Source organism: Panthera onca, chromosome C1, assembly GCF_046562875.1.
Source record: "Panthera onca isolate mPanOnc1 chromosome C1, mPanOnc1 haplotype 2, whole genome shotgun sequence".
Classification (NCBI taxonomy): Eukaryota; Metazoa; Chordata; class Mammalia; order Carnivora; family Felidae; genus Panthera; species Panthera onca.
In genome coordinates, this window is record NC_138346.1 from 191,441,881 (window position 1) to 191,457,698 (window position 15,818).

Below are 15,818 nucleotides of genomic sequence, written 5' to 3' on the forward strand. Positions count from 1 at the left end.
ATGGTATTGCTTCTTCAAAATTATCTGAAGTTCTCATTTTCTTAGCCTTTAGATTTCACAGGCCTGAGAGTAAACACAACCACTCTCTCTACTGACTCCCCCTCCCAGCTCCAGTCTGTGTTGTGTGGAAAATAAACCAGAATGAAAGCAGTAAAGAATACTGCAACTTCTTAAACCAGTTAACATATTTAAAGTAGCTTATACATAGTAAAAGCATCATTAAATGCTGCTTATTACTACCTAGATGCTAATTTTTAAGGCATAGCTAGAGGCATTTTTCCTAACTTAAAAAATAGGTTGCAATTTCATTATAGACAAGTATGATCCAAGAGAAAATAGAATAAATAGGATAGAGCAATCCTTTATTTTTAGACACTTTCACAAAGAAGTTTTCAGCAAATGGACTTTCCGGCGGAGAAGAGAAAACATGAAAATCAGCCTGCAGCCATCAGCAGCAGCTCTGCTCAGGGCCTAGGGTCCTCCTTGCCCAAGTGGTGAGGCGGGGGTGTGTACTTCCCTTCCTTTATCAGTTTATCCCGCTGCCTCCTGATGTCACTCAGACGTTTCATCTGTCAAAGGAAAGAAGTATTTAAACTAGGGGGAAATGCACACCATAAAGTTGAGGGCTAGAGAAAGAGACTGAGACTGAAAATTGGTTTCATTTTTAAAACATGGAAGCTTTTCATCTTAGAGAGCCTTGGAGATGAAACCCTTCTTTAAAGAAATAACTTGAAATCACTTCCCAAGCGTTAACCAAATTTCTGGTGTGAATAATAATATCTCCTTTAAAAATAATTAAAATGTTCCTGTTGGATACAGGAATACAGGTATTTACAAAAACAATAATAAAACGCAGATCACAAATCTAAGAGGCATATTTGTGCATACTTAAATCCTTAAAATATTGAAAGATGAGATCAGCTCACAGCTGATACACTCCTGACCTATGTGAAATTGGTACTGCTGCTGGTGACTGTTCACTGGGTGTGAATGAAGCAGAAATAGCCGATACGAGGTTTCTCGTTACCACACCGAAATAAAGATCTGATACGTTCTCCGCTAATAGTCACTACCAAGCCCTGAGTTCTGCCTCTTCCTCTCAGGTAGGACACTGGTTGCTTCCTAACCAAAGAAAGCCATGCTATACAAGACCGTATAAAAGCTGTAATTCACATGGATTCTTTGACACAGAAAATACACTCACTGATCCTGACTGCATTACTCCCCTGCTCAAAACCCAATGGCTTCTCATCTTACTGAGAAAACAGCTGAATCTTTCCTTATAATGCCTTACTAGGCCTACCTCTGACCTTATGTCTTAATGCTTTCCCTCACTCTCGCTGCTCCAGCTCAGGGACCTTTGCACTTGCTCTTTCCTCTAATCGGAATATTCTTCCCTCACATCCACATGGCTCACTTTCTTGAAGTCTCAAAGGTCTCGTATCATTGAGGTCTTCTGTGACCACCCTCTTCAAAAGAGCATCCACTTAGGTCCCACAGTGTTTTCTTTCTTTCTACCTTTATCTTCCCCACTGTACTGATCAACACCTGACACTATTGTTGTTTTTTTTAACTTGTTTGTTAATTTTCTGACACCCCATATAAGCTCCTTTAGAGCAGGAACTTTTTGCTGTTTTGCTTATCGTATATTCCTAGCACCTACAATAGTGCTTCAATAAATGATTTTTTGGTAAGTTTTCACAAAGGTATGAAAAATTAGTATATTCAGTTAAAGACTCCATTAATCTTAAAGAATCAGTCAGGGTTTAACTTCAGCAGAAATAACTCTAGGTGTCCTAAATACTGACATAAACATTAGCATTTTGGGGGGACAAAACATGAGACTCTTAAATACAGAGAACAAACAGAGTTGCTGGAAGGGCTGTGGGTGGGGGGATGGGCTAAATGGGGAAGGGGCATTAAGGAGGATACTTGTTGGGATGAGCATTGGGTGTTACATGTAGGGGATGAATCACTGGATTCTACTTGTGAAATCATTATTGCACTGTATGCTAACTAACTTGGATGTAAATGAAAAAGTAATAATAATAACAAATAAAGAAACAGAAATAAATTTAAAAACAAAAAAATTAGCATTTTAAAAAGATTGCATTTGTTTTTTAATTCCGGTATAGTTAACAAAAAGACTGTATTTTTTTTTTTTTAATGTTTATTTATTCTTGAGACAGAGACAGAGCGTAAATAGGGGAGGGGCAGAGGGAGAGGGAGACACAGAATCTGAAACAGGCTCCAGGCTCTAAGCTGTCAGCACAGAGCCCGACGCGGTGCTCGAACCCACGAACCGTGAGATCATGACCTGAGCTGAAGTCAAGACGCTTAACTGACTGAGCCACCCAGGCGCCCCAAAAGACTGTATTCTTAACATTTCTGTATTAAAAAACCTCTCAACAGAAGACTAGTCATGATTGAGCTATCACAACAACTAATGTCCAACCTTTCTCTGAGCATAACAACTTAGTGTTGTGGATGCAAGCACAGGCTCTGGAGCCAGCATTGCCAGGTTCAAATCCCAGTTCCACCACTTACCAGCTATATGACCTTAGGCAATGACCTTGATTTTTTGGTCTTGCCCCAAGTTTTTAATTGTATAGTGGAAAAATTATAGTAATGTATCTCACAGAATTATTGTGTGAAATAAATCCACTATTACACACTAAGAACTTAGAACAGTGCTTGATTCTAATTCCCTGATTCACTAGCATCTTCACTTAGGGCTAAGTATTTAGTCGTTTAGGGTGACATCTAAAATAGTAATGGATCTATTTACAAATTCATAGGATGAGTAAGTGACCTGAGAGCAACTCTTTAATATCTCCAGATAAGGAAACCAAGACCAAAAAGGGAAGTGACTTGCCCAAAGTCACAAAACTAGTGATGGCAGAACCAGTATCAAAACCCAGCTCTCAGGGCTCCTGGGTGGCTCAGCTGGTTAAGCATCTGAACTGATTTTGGCTCAGGTCATGATCTCACAGTTTGTGAGATCGAGCCCCACAGCAAGCTCCATGCTGTTATCTCCTTGCTGGTTGGGATTCTCGCTCTCCCTCTCTCTAGCTCTCTCAAAATAGATAAATAAACATTAAAAAAAGAAAAAAGAAATTAAAAAAACAAAAACAAAAACAACCCAGTTCTCCTAACTCTCAATCCAATGTTCTTCCACCTCACCACACTGCCTTCTTTTGGTGTAAACTTTACATGTAGAGTAGTCTTAATCTGAGCAATGAATAACTGGGGCCCACAAGAAGAGAAGTTAAGACATATTGTGAACTAAACAGCTGGTAGGTGGCTAACCACGACCCATTCACTGTCCCTCAGTAATATTACAATATCACTCATTTAATCATCGATATCCCCACAGTGAGCAATACAAAATTAATACCTGATACCCTCTAATTCCTTCCAAGTTTGGAATAGCAAATGTTAGAAGATAGGAAATTAAAATTTTTTTGATACAGACTTTAACTAAAAATCTAAACCGCCTTCCTGAACTCCAAGGAGTTGGGAGTCATAAAAACGTTTCTATTTGTTTTATCTGGAGCACAGAAATAGGCAAAATAACAGGCCACACCCAAAGATTTCTTCTCTAAGGGAGAATAAAGGCCTGTATGTGATGGAACTCATGCAATTCTTGAGGAGGCAGACATCATGCTGTCAACATCCTTTCCCCCTGCCTCTTTGGTCAGACTCACCTAAAGCAATCTCATTAACACCTCCATCTTGCCCAGAGTAGAAATTAATCCAGAGATTCTTATATCACATTCAGTGTAACAGACCTGTAGGGTTTTACCTTCTTCTCCAATGAGGGTTCAATGCATTTGAAACATTTTCATCCAGAGATGTTCACGGACAAACAACCAAGGCTGGTTGATAACTTCTGCTTTATAACCTACTGCAAAAATGGGAATACGTACACACGTGCGATTTCTACCCTGGTGGCTACAGGAGGGTACAATGCTAAGGAAAACATGTCAGAAGACGAGGAAGAACCCTGAGGAACAAGAGACACCCCCCCTCAGATCGGAAGGCAATTAACTTCCTTGACATGGTACCTACACAGAGAAAGTGTTTTCACCACAAAAGTTTTGCCAATTCACAACGACCAATTAAACACACTTAAAGGTAGCCCCAAGAAACAAAGAAATAATTCACATCCCGTTTCCACCACTCCTCACCGTTTTCTGCCGAAGCAGACATTCTACGAAATCATCATATTCTATCTTGCACTCTTTCTCTGCACGGATACCACCAATTCCATGCGCACATTCTATCCATTCTTTTTCAAAAGCATGGCATCGACCTGGAATCTTGTGAGGCTGCTCAGCACTTTGGATTGTCATCCACTGATCTAAGTTAAGGCCCAGCCTTTTCTGCACATCAAAGAAAGGCATGGCTGAAATGGAAGATAAAAAAGAAAGAATGCCATAAAAGTGCAACCAAATGAGAAATTTCTAGGAAAAATGAGAGAGTTAATTATGACAAATATCCCTTTAGAAAGCTATGTTACACTATTCTCCCAACATAGTCTCATTATTTTTTTTCATTTGACAGGTTCTTCCAGTTTATAGTAGATCAGCAATACCTTTGTTTTCATAAAACTCGGGGGAAAAAAAACCACTAGAACTAAAAAGCAATGCATAAAAATCAACTCTGTATTGATAAGGTCATTTTAATCAAAAAGAGTGTTTATGTTTTGACTCAAGAATCCCAATTCTTTAAGACAGGTCTGAAGAAATTGGAAATTAGCTGAAAAAGAACAAAAAAGCCCAAGCACAAAAACGTCTTTTTTTTTTTTTTTTTTTTTTTTACATTTTTCTATCTGTAGCAACTGAGATGACAATTCTGTGACATCATCCTGAATCTGATGTCCCTCATCTGTGTTCACACAGCATCTCAACTTTCCATAAGAGTACTTTACTTTTCATGCCCCTGTAATGGATTATTAACTTGAATGTCTCCCATATTGCAAAATGAGCGCTGTGAGGGCAGGGATCAAGCAGGGGCTCAGTAACTGTTGAAAAAAAATGAAATTCAAACAACTTAAGTGTGCAACAGGGAAATGGATAATTAAATCTAGTAAGTACCCGCTTATTAGAATATGACAGACAACAGGAAAAACGGATAATATACACAGAACATATATTTTAATGTTAAATGATAAAGGGTCTACGGTGTCAAAGAAAAACTGCAAAAGATTGGAAGGAAGCACAAAAAATGCCAATAAAGATTTACAGGTGAATTTCAATTTTATGTTTCCTATCCATTCTTTCATTCTATCCAGTACCGTTCCAGATACTGGAATGGGGGTAAAGCAGCAGCTGCAACGTAAGCACTAGATTGGAGACACGAAAGGAACTGGGAACCCAAAGAACAAGAGGGTAAGAGCTGGAAGGAGGAAGCACCAACTCTGCCTAGGAGACTGGAAAATGCCTTTAAGATGGGTTGAGTTTTGCCAAGTGAAGGTCAGTGGACAGAGTATTCCAGTAAGGCACAGCACGAGTTACAGCCGGAGGTGTTGGGTATGCCCTGGGGGACACCGAGCACCCAGGAGTGGCTGAAGCGCGGAGCTCAGAGAGCATGTCGGGACGAAGAACGAAAAGGCGCTGGAGGGTGGCGCGGCCGTTATCACTCAGGGCCTTGAAAACCAGGGTAAGGTGGGTGGACTTAGGGTTAAGAAACAGAAGGCCAAAGCATTAGTCCGGCAGAAATCCGAGAGAAACGCGGTCTACAGACTTCGGTGACCCTGCCTGTGGGCGTAGGGGCCTGGGAACGCAGAAAACACGTTCAGAGTTCGGGCCTGGGACAACACACACCCAGGAAAGCAAGGAAATTCGTTTAAGAAATCTCGGAATAAATCTCTTTGCCTAAACTACCCGCAGACAAACGCAGCACCTACCGTCCCGCCGCGATGCCCTTGTCTCCTCGCTGACCGCCGCTACCGGATGAGCTGAGAGCGACGCAGAGGCCTGCCGCAAAGGACGCCCGCAGTGCGACTCTTGCAGCGCGACTGCGAGGCCCGACCTTCTCTCTGCAGTTGCTCCCGGAAACCATAGAAACCAAGCTCCTGGGTCTGCGCCTGCGCGGTCGTGGGCCTCAGCCTCTGATGATACGGACCAGGCATAAAGTGACCCTCTCTAGATGACCGCTTTAGACACTGCCTGGCGGTTAGTGTGTTCCTGCTGCCTGCTCAGCCCTGTGACTAACGCCCTCACGACAGCTCGGATTGGTGAGGGACTTGACCAAGGCCACAGTAGAGAAAAAGCAGTGCCTTCCCTACCCCCATCCCCGCCGGTAGTAGTTAAGGCCTTGAGCTGTGGATTAACGCTGGGTGGATTCAAATTCTAGCTTCACCATTTCGGTGCGACTCTAAGAAAGTGCCTTAACCTTGCAGTGCCTCAGTTTTCTTATCTTAAGATAAAAATACCTTGGGGAGCCTGGTCCTCAGTCGGTAAAGCAAAAGACTGCGTCTCAGGTCATGATCTTACAGTTAACGAGTTCCAGTCCTGCGTCTGTCCTGACAGCTCAGAGCCTGAAGCCTGCTTCGGATTCTCTCTCTCTCTCTTTCTGCCGCTCCCCACTCACACTTTGTCTCTCTCTGTTTCAAATAAATAAATAAACAAACAAACAAACAAACAAACATTAAAGGTCAGCCCTTAAAAAATAAATAAATAAAAATATCATCTTAAAAGATAAAAGTACCTACAGCCTAGGGTTCCTTTGGGGATTAAATGAGTTAAGTGTAAAACAATGAGGCGGTTCCAGGCACATGGAAAGCTCTCCAAGGTAATCACAGTTCTTTGTTATTTTGTTTTTAGTTTTTATTTAAAATCACAGTTCCTTAATATCTCAATTTCTAAAGTCTGCAGATTCGGGGTGCCTGGGTGGCTCAGTCGGTTGAGCGTCTGACTTCAGCTCAGGTCATGATCTCGCAGTTCGTGAGTTCCAGCTCGGCGTTGGGCTCTGTGCTGATAGCTCAGAGCCTGGAGCCTGCTTCAGATTCTGTGTCTCCCTTTCTCTGCCCCTTCCCCGCTCATGCTCTGTCTCCTTCTGTGTCTCAAAAATGAATAAACGTTAAAAAAATTTTTTTAAAAATTAAAAATAAATAAAAGTTTGCAGAGCCAAGAAAGTGAAAGAGACCGTGCCCCTCCTGTGTTTCAGAACATCCAGTGGCTCTCTGATTACAGCAGGGCCTTGGAAGTGGTGTGTGTGATATGATACACCAGGTGGGAGGGAAGAAAATACTCACTTTTTTAATATAATCATTTTAATTTCTATTTTTTAATATACTTATTACATAAACTCCATGCCTGAAGTGGGAGTCATGACTCTGAGATCAAGAGTCCCAATGCTCCATCAACTAAGACAGCCAGATGCCCCTTTAATTTCTATTTTTTGATGTTAATCTTTATAAAGTACATAACATTACTGCAGTTGTACATATAAGTAACTTAAAAAATAAGTGTTTGAGGTTTGGGCTGAATATTTATTCTCATTTTAAGTGATGTGCTTTCAAAAACATTTAAAGAAGTCAAGCCTTCCACCCTTCCCAGCCTCGTTGTCCAAAATCCTCTGCCTAATCCCCCACCCAAGAGCTTGCTGTTCCATTGTATTCTTGGAAAAGTCCTGCCACCCAGTCTCTGATTTTTCCCCCCTTTCCCCTGGAGTGACACTATTCCCACCCTGTCTCCATTTCTACATACCAAATTCTTGCTCTGCTTCAGGATTTTGGCATAAGTTTTTCCCCAAAACAGGTGAACTGCCTCCAAGTCCCAGGAGTACCCACTCTAGAGAAAAATTCCTAAAGTCTCACAACTTAATTGGTTTCTTTCAAGCATTCCAATTCTCCCTCTGCTCCCCCTAGCCCATCAGATATATATATCCCCCCCCCCACCCCAACTGAGATCAGAGTTTCAGTTCAACTGGAATCTCCTGAGCACCTAACGCATGTCCAGCAGAATAATGGAAGATTATGGAATTAATCATTCGTGGCCCTTTCCCAGAAAATAGTGGAGATAGCAAGATGCTACTGATAGCCACCCCACTTTCCACTTCTTCCATTTTCTTGTTTATATTGGTGGCATCTTCCTGGTCATTCAGACAGGAAACTCTGAAGTTGTATTTTGCCTTTTCCTCAACTTTCATCCAATCTTTCATTAATTACTGGCCGTGAATTCAAATACTTCAACAGGTTGCCAATTCATTTCTTCCTCTCTGCCTTGCAGCTCCTCACTTCGATCTGTTTTGCACTGAATGTTTCTAAAATACTAATTTCATTGTATCACTCCTCAGATACCAGGCAGGATTAGTACAAAGATGGGTCACTCAAATACCTCCAAGGCCAAACAAAAGTGCACTATAAGGAAATAAAAACAGAAGCACCATAGTAAATGGCAACTGGTATTTGGCTTCAGTTTGACTGATGGAAGGAGTGGTGTGGAATGTGACGAACTGAAGAGGGTCTGTCCTGTCTGAAGGCAGCTGCAGCTACTCTGCTCCATCCTATAGCTGTTGAAAATATCAGGGCTCCAGATTGTCAAATCTTCAACTTTTTCAAGAGAAGCCAGAAATCTTTTATTGTTTAAATGTGAAACCTACCACTTTCTTGTTAAGTTTATTTATATATTTTGAGAGAGAGAGAGAGAGAAAGAGAGTGGGGATGGGAAGACAGAGAGGGAGAGAGAGAATCCAAAGCAGGCTCTGTACTGTCAGCGTGGAGCCCACTGCCGGGCCCAAACTCATGAACTGTGAAATCATGACCTGAGCCGAAATCAAGTGTTGGACGTTTAACTAACTGAGCCACCCAGGTGCCCTGGAAACCTACCACTTTTATTTATTTTTAAATGTTTATTTATTCTGAGAGAGACAGAAAGTGCTCATGTGCTAGCAGGGGAGGGGCAAAGAGAGAGGGAGCGAGAATTGCAAGCAGGCTCCCCACTGTCAGTGCAAAGCCTGTCTCCGGGCTCAATCCCACAAATTGTGAATTCACGACCTAAGTGGAAATCAAGAGTTAGACGCTTAACCGACTGAGCCACCCAGGCACACTGAAACCTACTACTTTTAAACTGCAGGGCAACTAATTTTTTTAAGTGCTGGGGCCAAACGAGACCCACATTGGAAATGGCTTGATGTGCCAGATTTCAACCCATGGATAGAGGGAAATTTGAAGGTGGGGAAAAAAATTTACTTGGAACTCTGATGGTTTTTTACATCCAGCCTTTCTCCCTTCTTACCCACTCTCCTTATTGCTGCCAGTTGCTTTTCTAAAACTCAGAATTGATCATTCAAAGATACTTCCTGAGCTCATATCATATACTGTGGGCCTTATTGAGTTCTTGGGACTAAGACACAGAATGATGTAGCAAGTGATAAAGATGGACAAAACAAGGGAGAACGCGAAGTACGGGGACATTCATACTGCTTGGGTTGTGTGTGAGGTGTAATTGTATTCAAGAAAATGTTCAAATTACTGGGTTTGGCATTCAAGATCCCTCGATGATTTCTTCCCATTTCTAAATCCTCAGGTACAATTGCTTTTCAACCTCCTCGTATTCTCAGCCATCTAGAATTGCTCTTTCTTCCAAACCTCGTAGGAGCAGTTTCTTCTGCCTGGAACAATTCCACCAGCTCGCTGCCACCTACCCACTGCCTCCCAGGTGAATGCCTAATCTGCCCAGACCATTTAGCGAACATTTTCTTTCTTTTTTTAAGTGTTTTTTTTTTCTTTTTTTTTAAGAGAGAGAGAGAGAGTGGGAGAGTGCGGGCGAGAGAGGGGCAGAGAGAGAGAGAGAGAGAGAGAGAGAGAGAGAGAGAGAGAGAGGGAGACACAGAATCTGAAGCAGACTCCAGGCTCTGAAATGTCAGCACAGAGCCCGATGTGTGGGTCTCGAACTTAGGAACCATGAGATCATGACTTGAACTGAAGCCGGCCACCCAGGAGCCCCTCCAGCGTTTTCTGGTGAAAGCTTCCCGAATTCCTCAGGCATTTACTAGGACTTTCTTGAAGTCCCGCTAGCCCTGTAGACTTCCATTGCAGATAACTGTTGACTGTTTATACGCCGGCCCCCTGCACTGGACCACGCATATACCTCTGTAACAGCACCGCGCGCGCAAGGGTGCCTGTGACAGGTCTTCCTGTATACACGGCATACATTGGAAAACTACAACTCCCAGAAACCCCACGCCAGAACTGAGCCTGCGCCGTTGCTATGGTGAGTACGCGCGCCCTCCAGGATTCTTTCGCTTTAGGTTGTAAGTGACGTAGTTTTCTCTGTAGGGGTCCGTGGTCGCTTCTGTTAGGTGCTTGGTTTTCCTTCCCTTTAACTTGCTCTGCGGATTCTGTTTCGGGAAAGTGTCATTTTAGGACGACGTCAAAGAACTTTATGTGCAGAAGCCTCAGCAGTCCAGTTCTTCCATTTGGTGTTCCGGAAGCCGAGGCGCAGAGACCCAGTGAAATACGACTAGGCGTTCGCCGGGGCGATCACGGCTATTTGTTCTGACCTAGTAGAGCCTTGCTCCCAATTTCATCGCATGAGAATGGCCTGATGACCTAATCTAAGCCCCCGGTATCACCCCTTAGTCATAATCCGAGAAAAGCTTTATCACTACTCTCCGAATATTGGGAACTACAGGCCCGTATCTGATATCACTGCTACATTTGGGGAAGACGGTCGGGAAACTTTCCCCCACCCTCACCCTGAAGCCCCCAGCTATGTGATAGATACAAAAGCGCCAATACACAGAGGCTTGCTGGCTTAGTGGGTGGAGCATGTGACTCGATCTGGGCATTGTGAGTTCAAGTCCAACCTTGGGTGTAGCGATTACTACAAAAAATAAAGCGTAGGATGGCTTGGAATATACTGGAAACCAGAGGGATCATTTAGAACTAAAAATGAATGTGTGGACTGAGGGTGGAGAAGATACCAAATTGAAGATGCAACAGGACCAGGAACTAATGAAGCATAACTTTTAAGTGGGAAGGCTGTGCCAGGTTCATGGTGATAGGTGTAACTTAATACTGGCAAACATTCCATCACTAGAATTAACTCCCCTCATTCGGACACGTAAAGCTGCCCCTTTACTTTAGGTTTCCCAAGTGGTATGATTGCATGAAGAAACCACACTGTTAAGGCCAATGGCAGTAGTCTACTGTACCTGACGTATTTATCATCGTAAGTTAACACACTGGAGGGGTGCATTGCTGGCTCATTTGGTAGAACAGGAGACTCTTGTTCTGAGGGTCATAACTTCAACCCCCACATAGGACACAGAGCAGACTTAAAATAAATGAACACACTGGAGTCTGGTTTTATAGACCAATACAGATTTATTAGTGAGTCAGCCTTCCTGAGTACAGATCAGGGTAAACTACCTGGAGGGAACCTGCCAGGGCAGCTGAGTAGTCTTCCCCAGGAAACACCCTGATCTCTCTGTCCAGATGCACAGACACTTATGAAAGCAAGTTTTATCACATTTCTTCCCATAGACTGTGAGCTTTTCTAGGGTAAGGACTACATCTCTCGTAATCCTGGCTGCAGAGACAGAACCTACCAAAGGCTTAAAATTACTTGATCTGAGAGTCAAAGAAGAGTTTCAGGTAGTGTGCTGATTGACTGGAAAAGGGAAGGAGCAGCCACATAATTTAGTCACTCATCATTTAAGAGCCAAGAATAAAGCACCTGGCTGGCTCTTACTCTCAGGGTTGTGAATCCAACACCCACACTGGGTGTGGAGATAACTTAAAAATAAAAAATAAATCTTAAAGAAAAAAGCCACGAACAGAGAGAGGAGCTCAAGGTGCTGATAACTGCTCAATATAGTGAAAGAGTCATGTAGACACATAAATGCATTATACAGCTTTATAAAGGCATAAAATGAAGTGCTGAAATGAAGTACTATGTAAGAGTACACCTCCTTATAACTTCCTTACAATCCAACTTAGGCACCTAGTTACTCACATTACCGTTTTATTTCTTTGAACACTTTATTATTTTATTATTTTTTTTTAAACATTTATTTATTTTTGAGAGAGAGGGGTGGGAAGGGGTAGAGACAGGAAGACAGAGAATCTGAAGCAGGCTATGTGCTGTGAGCACAGAGCCCAATGCGGGGCTCAAACCCACAAACTGAGATCATGACATGAGCTGAAATCAAGAGTTGGCCACTTAACCAACTGAGCCACCCAGGCACCCCTAAACACTTTTAAATCTTGGATTAATTTGTTTTACTAGTTTGCCTGTTTTACCTCATAAGAATATAAGCACAAGAGCAGGAACCTTGTCTGTCCAGCTCAGTGGTATATTCCTGGTGCCCAGAACAGTACTTGCCAAATAGTAGGTGCTCAATTAACATTTATCAAATGAACAGGTAACTCTGCCTTGAAGAAGGGGGCAGAAAGACAACTGCCACTTGAGTGGGTAATTGTCAAGTAAGAAGGGCTTTAATTCCAGGCAATGGAACGGGAGCACCATTAAAAATGACAGACTGAGTTGGTGCAGGGGACATTTTCAGGAAAATTTCTCAATAATCCATGTAAAGTGCTTTTACGAGATAGATTTAAGAGAATCTATGCAAACAAAAAAACCCCACAGCAGCAGTTATGGAACTGGGCTGGATTAGCTAAGCGAGGGGCAAAGACAAGCCAAACCAAAAGAAAAAGGATCTTTTCAAAGTCTGTCTCTGTGAAGAGGGAAAATGAGACTAGACAGATCCTTCATAAGGATCATGCTCTTTTTAAGTTTATATATTCATTTTGACAGAGAGAGAGAGAGAGAGAGAGAGAGAGAGAGAGAGAGAGAACAGGCATGCAAGCATGAGAGGGGCAGAGAGAGAATCCCAAGCAGGCTCTGCACTGTCAGTGCAGACCTCAATGTGGGGCTCAAACTCATGAATCATGAGATTGATCACGACCTGAGCCGAAATCAAATGCTTAACCAACCAAGCCACCCAGGCACCCCAGGACCATGCTCTTCTTAGCCAGGCAAAACCAGAGCCATGTTTAATCATCCTTCCCAATCAATGTATAGGCCTTTGTTATCTCTAGACCAAAAAAAGGCTCTTTAACTGGTCAACCTGTTCTCTAGTTTGGTATTTGCCCTTCTGTCTTATATTTACTCCTGAATTAGTTTCCCCCAAACTCTCCAGATTCCCACAGATTAACAGCTAAATGCCTACTAGTCAAAACCCTTCATTATCTAGCCCCTACTACCTAGCTTCAAGCTCTCTTCCTGGGATCTACAAGTTTTCTACTTCGACTAAACAAGAATGTCCTCACTGCATACCACCATGAGTTCCCACCACCCAGCCTTTGCTCATTTCAAGCCCCCAATTCCTATTTTTGCCTGAGCTTTATTCATCTTTTGAAAACTTGCTCCAGCTCTACCTTCCCAAATGAAAACTTCTCTGATCCCTATTACTTAGAACCATCTCTTCCTTTCCTTAGTCCATTATCTGTACCATTCACACAACACTTAGCAACTTTTACCTTGCCTTACATTCCTTGCTAGACTCTGACTCTCGGAGGTCAAGATCCGAATGCCTAAGTCATTTATGTATATTAATTCCATACCAGGTATTGTGGATACAAGACCGACTAGGGCTACTTACAAAACCTGTTGGTCTTTAAAAACTCAAATATCTGCCCTTCACAAATAAAGAACTTAGAAGACAACAGTAATGCTTGCCGAAGGATTGGAAAAACACTCAAAGCCAGTATAAACATGTCTTTCCCTACTTATCTTCCATTAACATGAAGGCATGTTGGGTACCAAGCTACATTAAGCACCTTCACCAAAGCTCTGATGAGACGAAAAACACAGGAACTTGCACTTCCAGAAATTGAGCATCAGGAAGTTTGAATCAGCCTATTGCTAAGACCAACTAAAAAGCAATTGAAATATAAAAATTATTTTCTTAGAAGCATAAAAAAGGCTAACTAGGTAATAAAGAATTACTGAGCCAAAATCTGAAAACCCAGAAAGCTTACAACTCAAAGCTGTGCTTTCTATTAAGGCATCTGTTAATCTGGAAGATGCCCCTGGATACCTGCACTGTACTTTCAGAAGCCTCATGGACTGAAGGGGACAAAAATCAAAACCTAAGACCAGCTAAAGGTGGGAACCCCCATCACAGACTGGGATTTCAAAGTATTACACTTTTAAGATACAGGTGAAACAAAAGTAAATCAGTCTTCACACTGACTTGAGACCTGGTTGTGTGCCATCTGGATGATCTAGGGAACCTCCAGCTTTCAGTATGAATTAAGGTTTGGTAATATTCCCAGGTAAAGGCAACCAGAAATCCTTCTAGAGGTAGATGCCTCATCCTTATCCTGTTTATTCCTATAATTAATTGTTCAAATATAGTATTCAGCTCATAGAGAACCTGGCACATGTAGAGACAAGACACTATGAGCAACAATCAGTAAAAACAAGAGACCATTAAGACTTCAGTTACTTAAATTTTAGACAAATTTAGGTAATTTTCCAATCCTCCCTACAATGAAGTGCTAATTATTTGCAAGTATCATTTGGGGTGAGTAGCTGGAGATTTTTCCCTAAGTAAACGTGCTTTCTTCCTGAAGGTGTCAACATTATTCAAGGTCCAGTTTAACTGTACCTGTAGACTATGGCATTCTCTGAAGCCATTTTCAAGGAAATAATCACTAGGGCAGCAATCAAGTCACTGTTCCTTAAGAACAACACTTAACAATTTTTAAACCTATGCTATCTTCTGATAAACATCAAATTCCTACACCCACATTTGTATCTCAATTTCAAAATTAACTATGCTAAAAATAAAAGTCATCCTAAGCATCCACCCCCAATAGCATGTTCCCTGTCCCCATCTTTGAGAATCCTTGCTTTGAAAACTTCATTAGCTTTTTCTGTTAAGATATTCACTTTAGCAATCATTTGTAAGCAGAGACTTTTTTTTTAAAAAATCATGCCACAACCTGAGGTGTAACTCCCCTAGAGATAACAAATTAAGGCACTGGTCCACCAATCCATGATGCACCAAGTTTGCCTTGTTTGTGAGCTTTTCAAATGTGTATCAGTGCTACAGTTGCAAGGGCCCGCAAACTTTTTTGTGAAGAGCCAGAGAAAGTATTTTCAACTCTGTGGCCCATACTGTTTCTGGAGTTGCAAACTGTGAAAAGCAGCCACAGATGCAAACAAATAGGTGTGGCAGTATTTCAGTAAAACTTTATTCACAAAAACAGGCCTTAGTTTGCTGACCCCTGCTATAGTGAATAACAAAATACAGATTCACCGCAAGGCATTACTGAATTCATTTGTCATTCATCTTTTATTGTTTTCTTAGTCAAACACTTAAAAGTACAAATTCTAATTAGAGAATGTGATATTTTGAGGTTAACAAAGGGCTATTTATTCATACTGGAAAGTTGAGAATTGCTGCTGCAGAAAGGAAGGTTTGGCCTTCAGATCTGATGAAGACCACTGTAAAGAAACCTGCTATTAACAGTTTCAAATGCATATTTTGTGTCCCAGGCTGTGGCTACTTTCTTCACATGGGCTATTTAATTTAGTCTCGCATTTGAAAACAAAACCCAATGATGTACATACAATTAACCCTCATTTTGCAGACAAGAAAACTATGGCTCACAAAGTTCAGTAGCTTGGCAAGGCTGATGTAACAAACTAAAACTCTAGGGCTACACACATCCAAAGGCCATTCTTTAACTACTACACAAGCCAACCAATCCTCCCTGGCGGGCAGAGAAGATTCACCATGTTTGAGAGGCTGGCCCAAATTCTTATACTCCCTGATGTTGTTCTCCTTGGGGA

The 15,818-nt window shown here is 41.9% G+C and overlaps 1 protein-coding gene across 1 annotated transcript; it reads right to left on the reverse strand.

The window, feature by feature from the left end:
• Positions 1-345: 345 nt before the first annotated feature.
• NDUFS5 (NADH:ubiquinone oxidoreductase subunit S5) lies at positions 346-6,041 on the reverse strand. The gene is made up of 3 exons (XM_060625194.3): positions 5,912-6,041; positions 4,191-4,408; positions 346-569 (listed from the first exon to the last, which is right to left on the reverse strand). The coding sequence occupies exons 2-3, from the start codon at positions 4,404-4,406 to the stop codon at positions 465-467; spliced, it is 321 nt and encodes a 106-aa protein (XP_060481177.1). The 5' UTR covers positions 4,407-4,408; positions 5,912-6,041; the 3' UTR covers positions 346-464.
• Between the last annotated feature and the right edge of the window lie 9,777 nt (positions 6,042-15,818).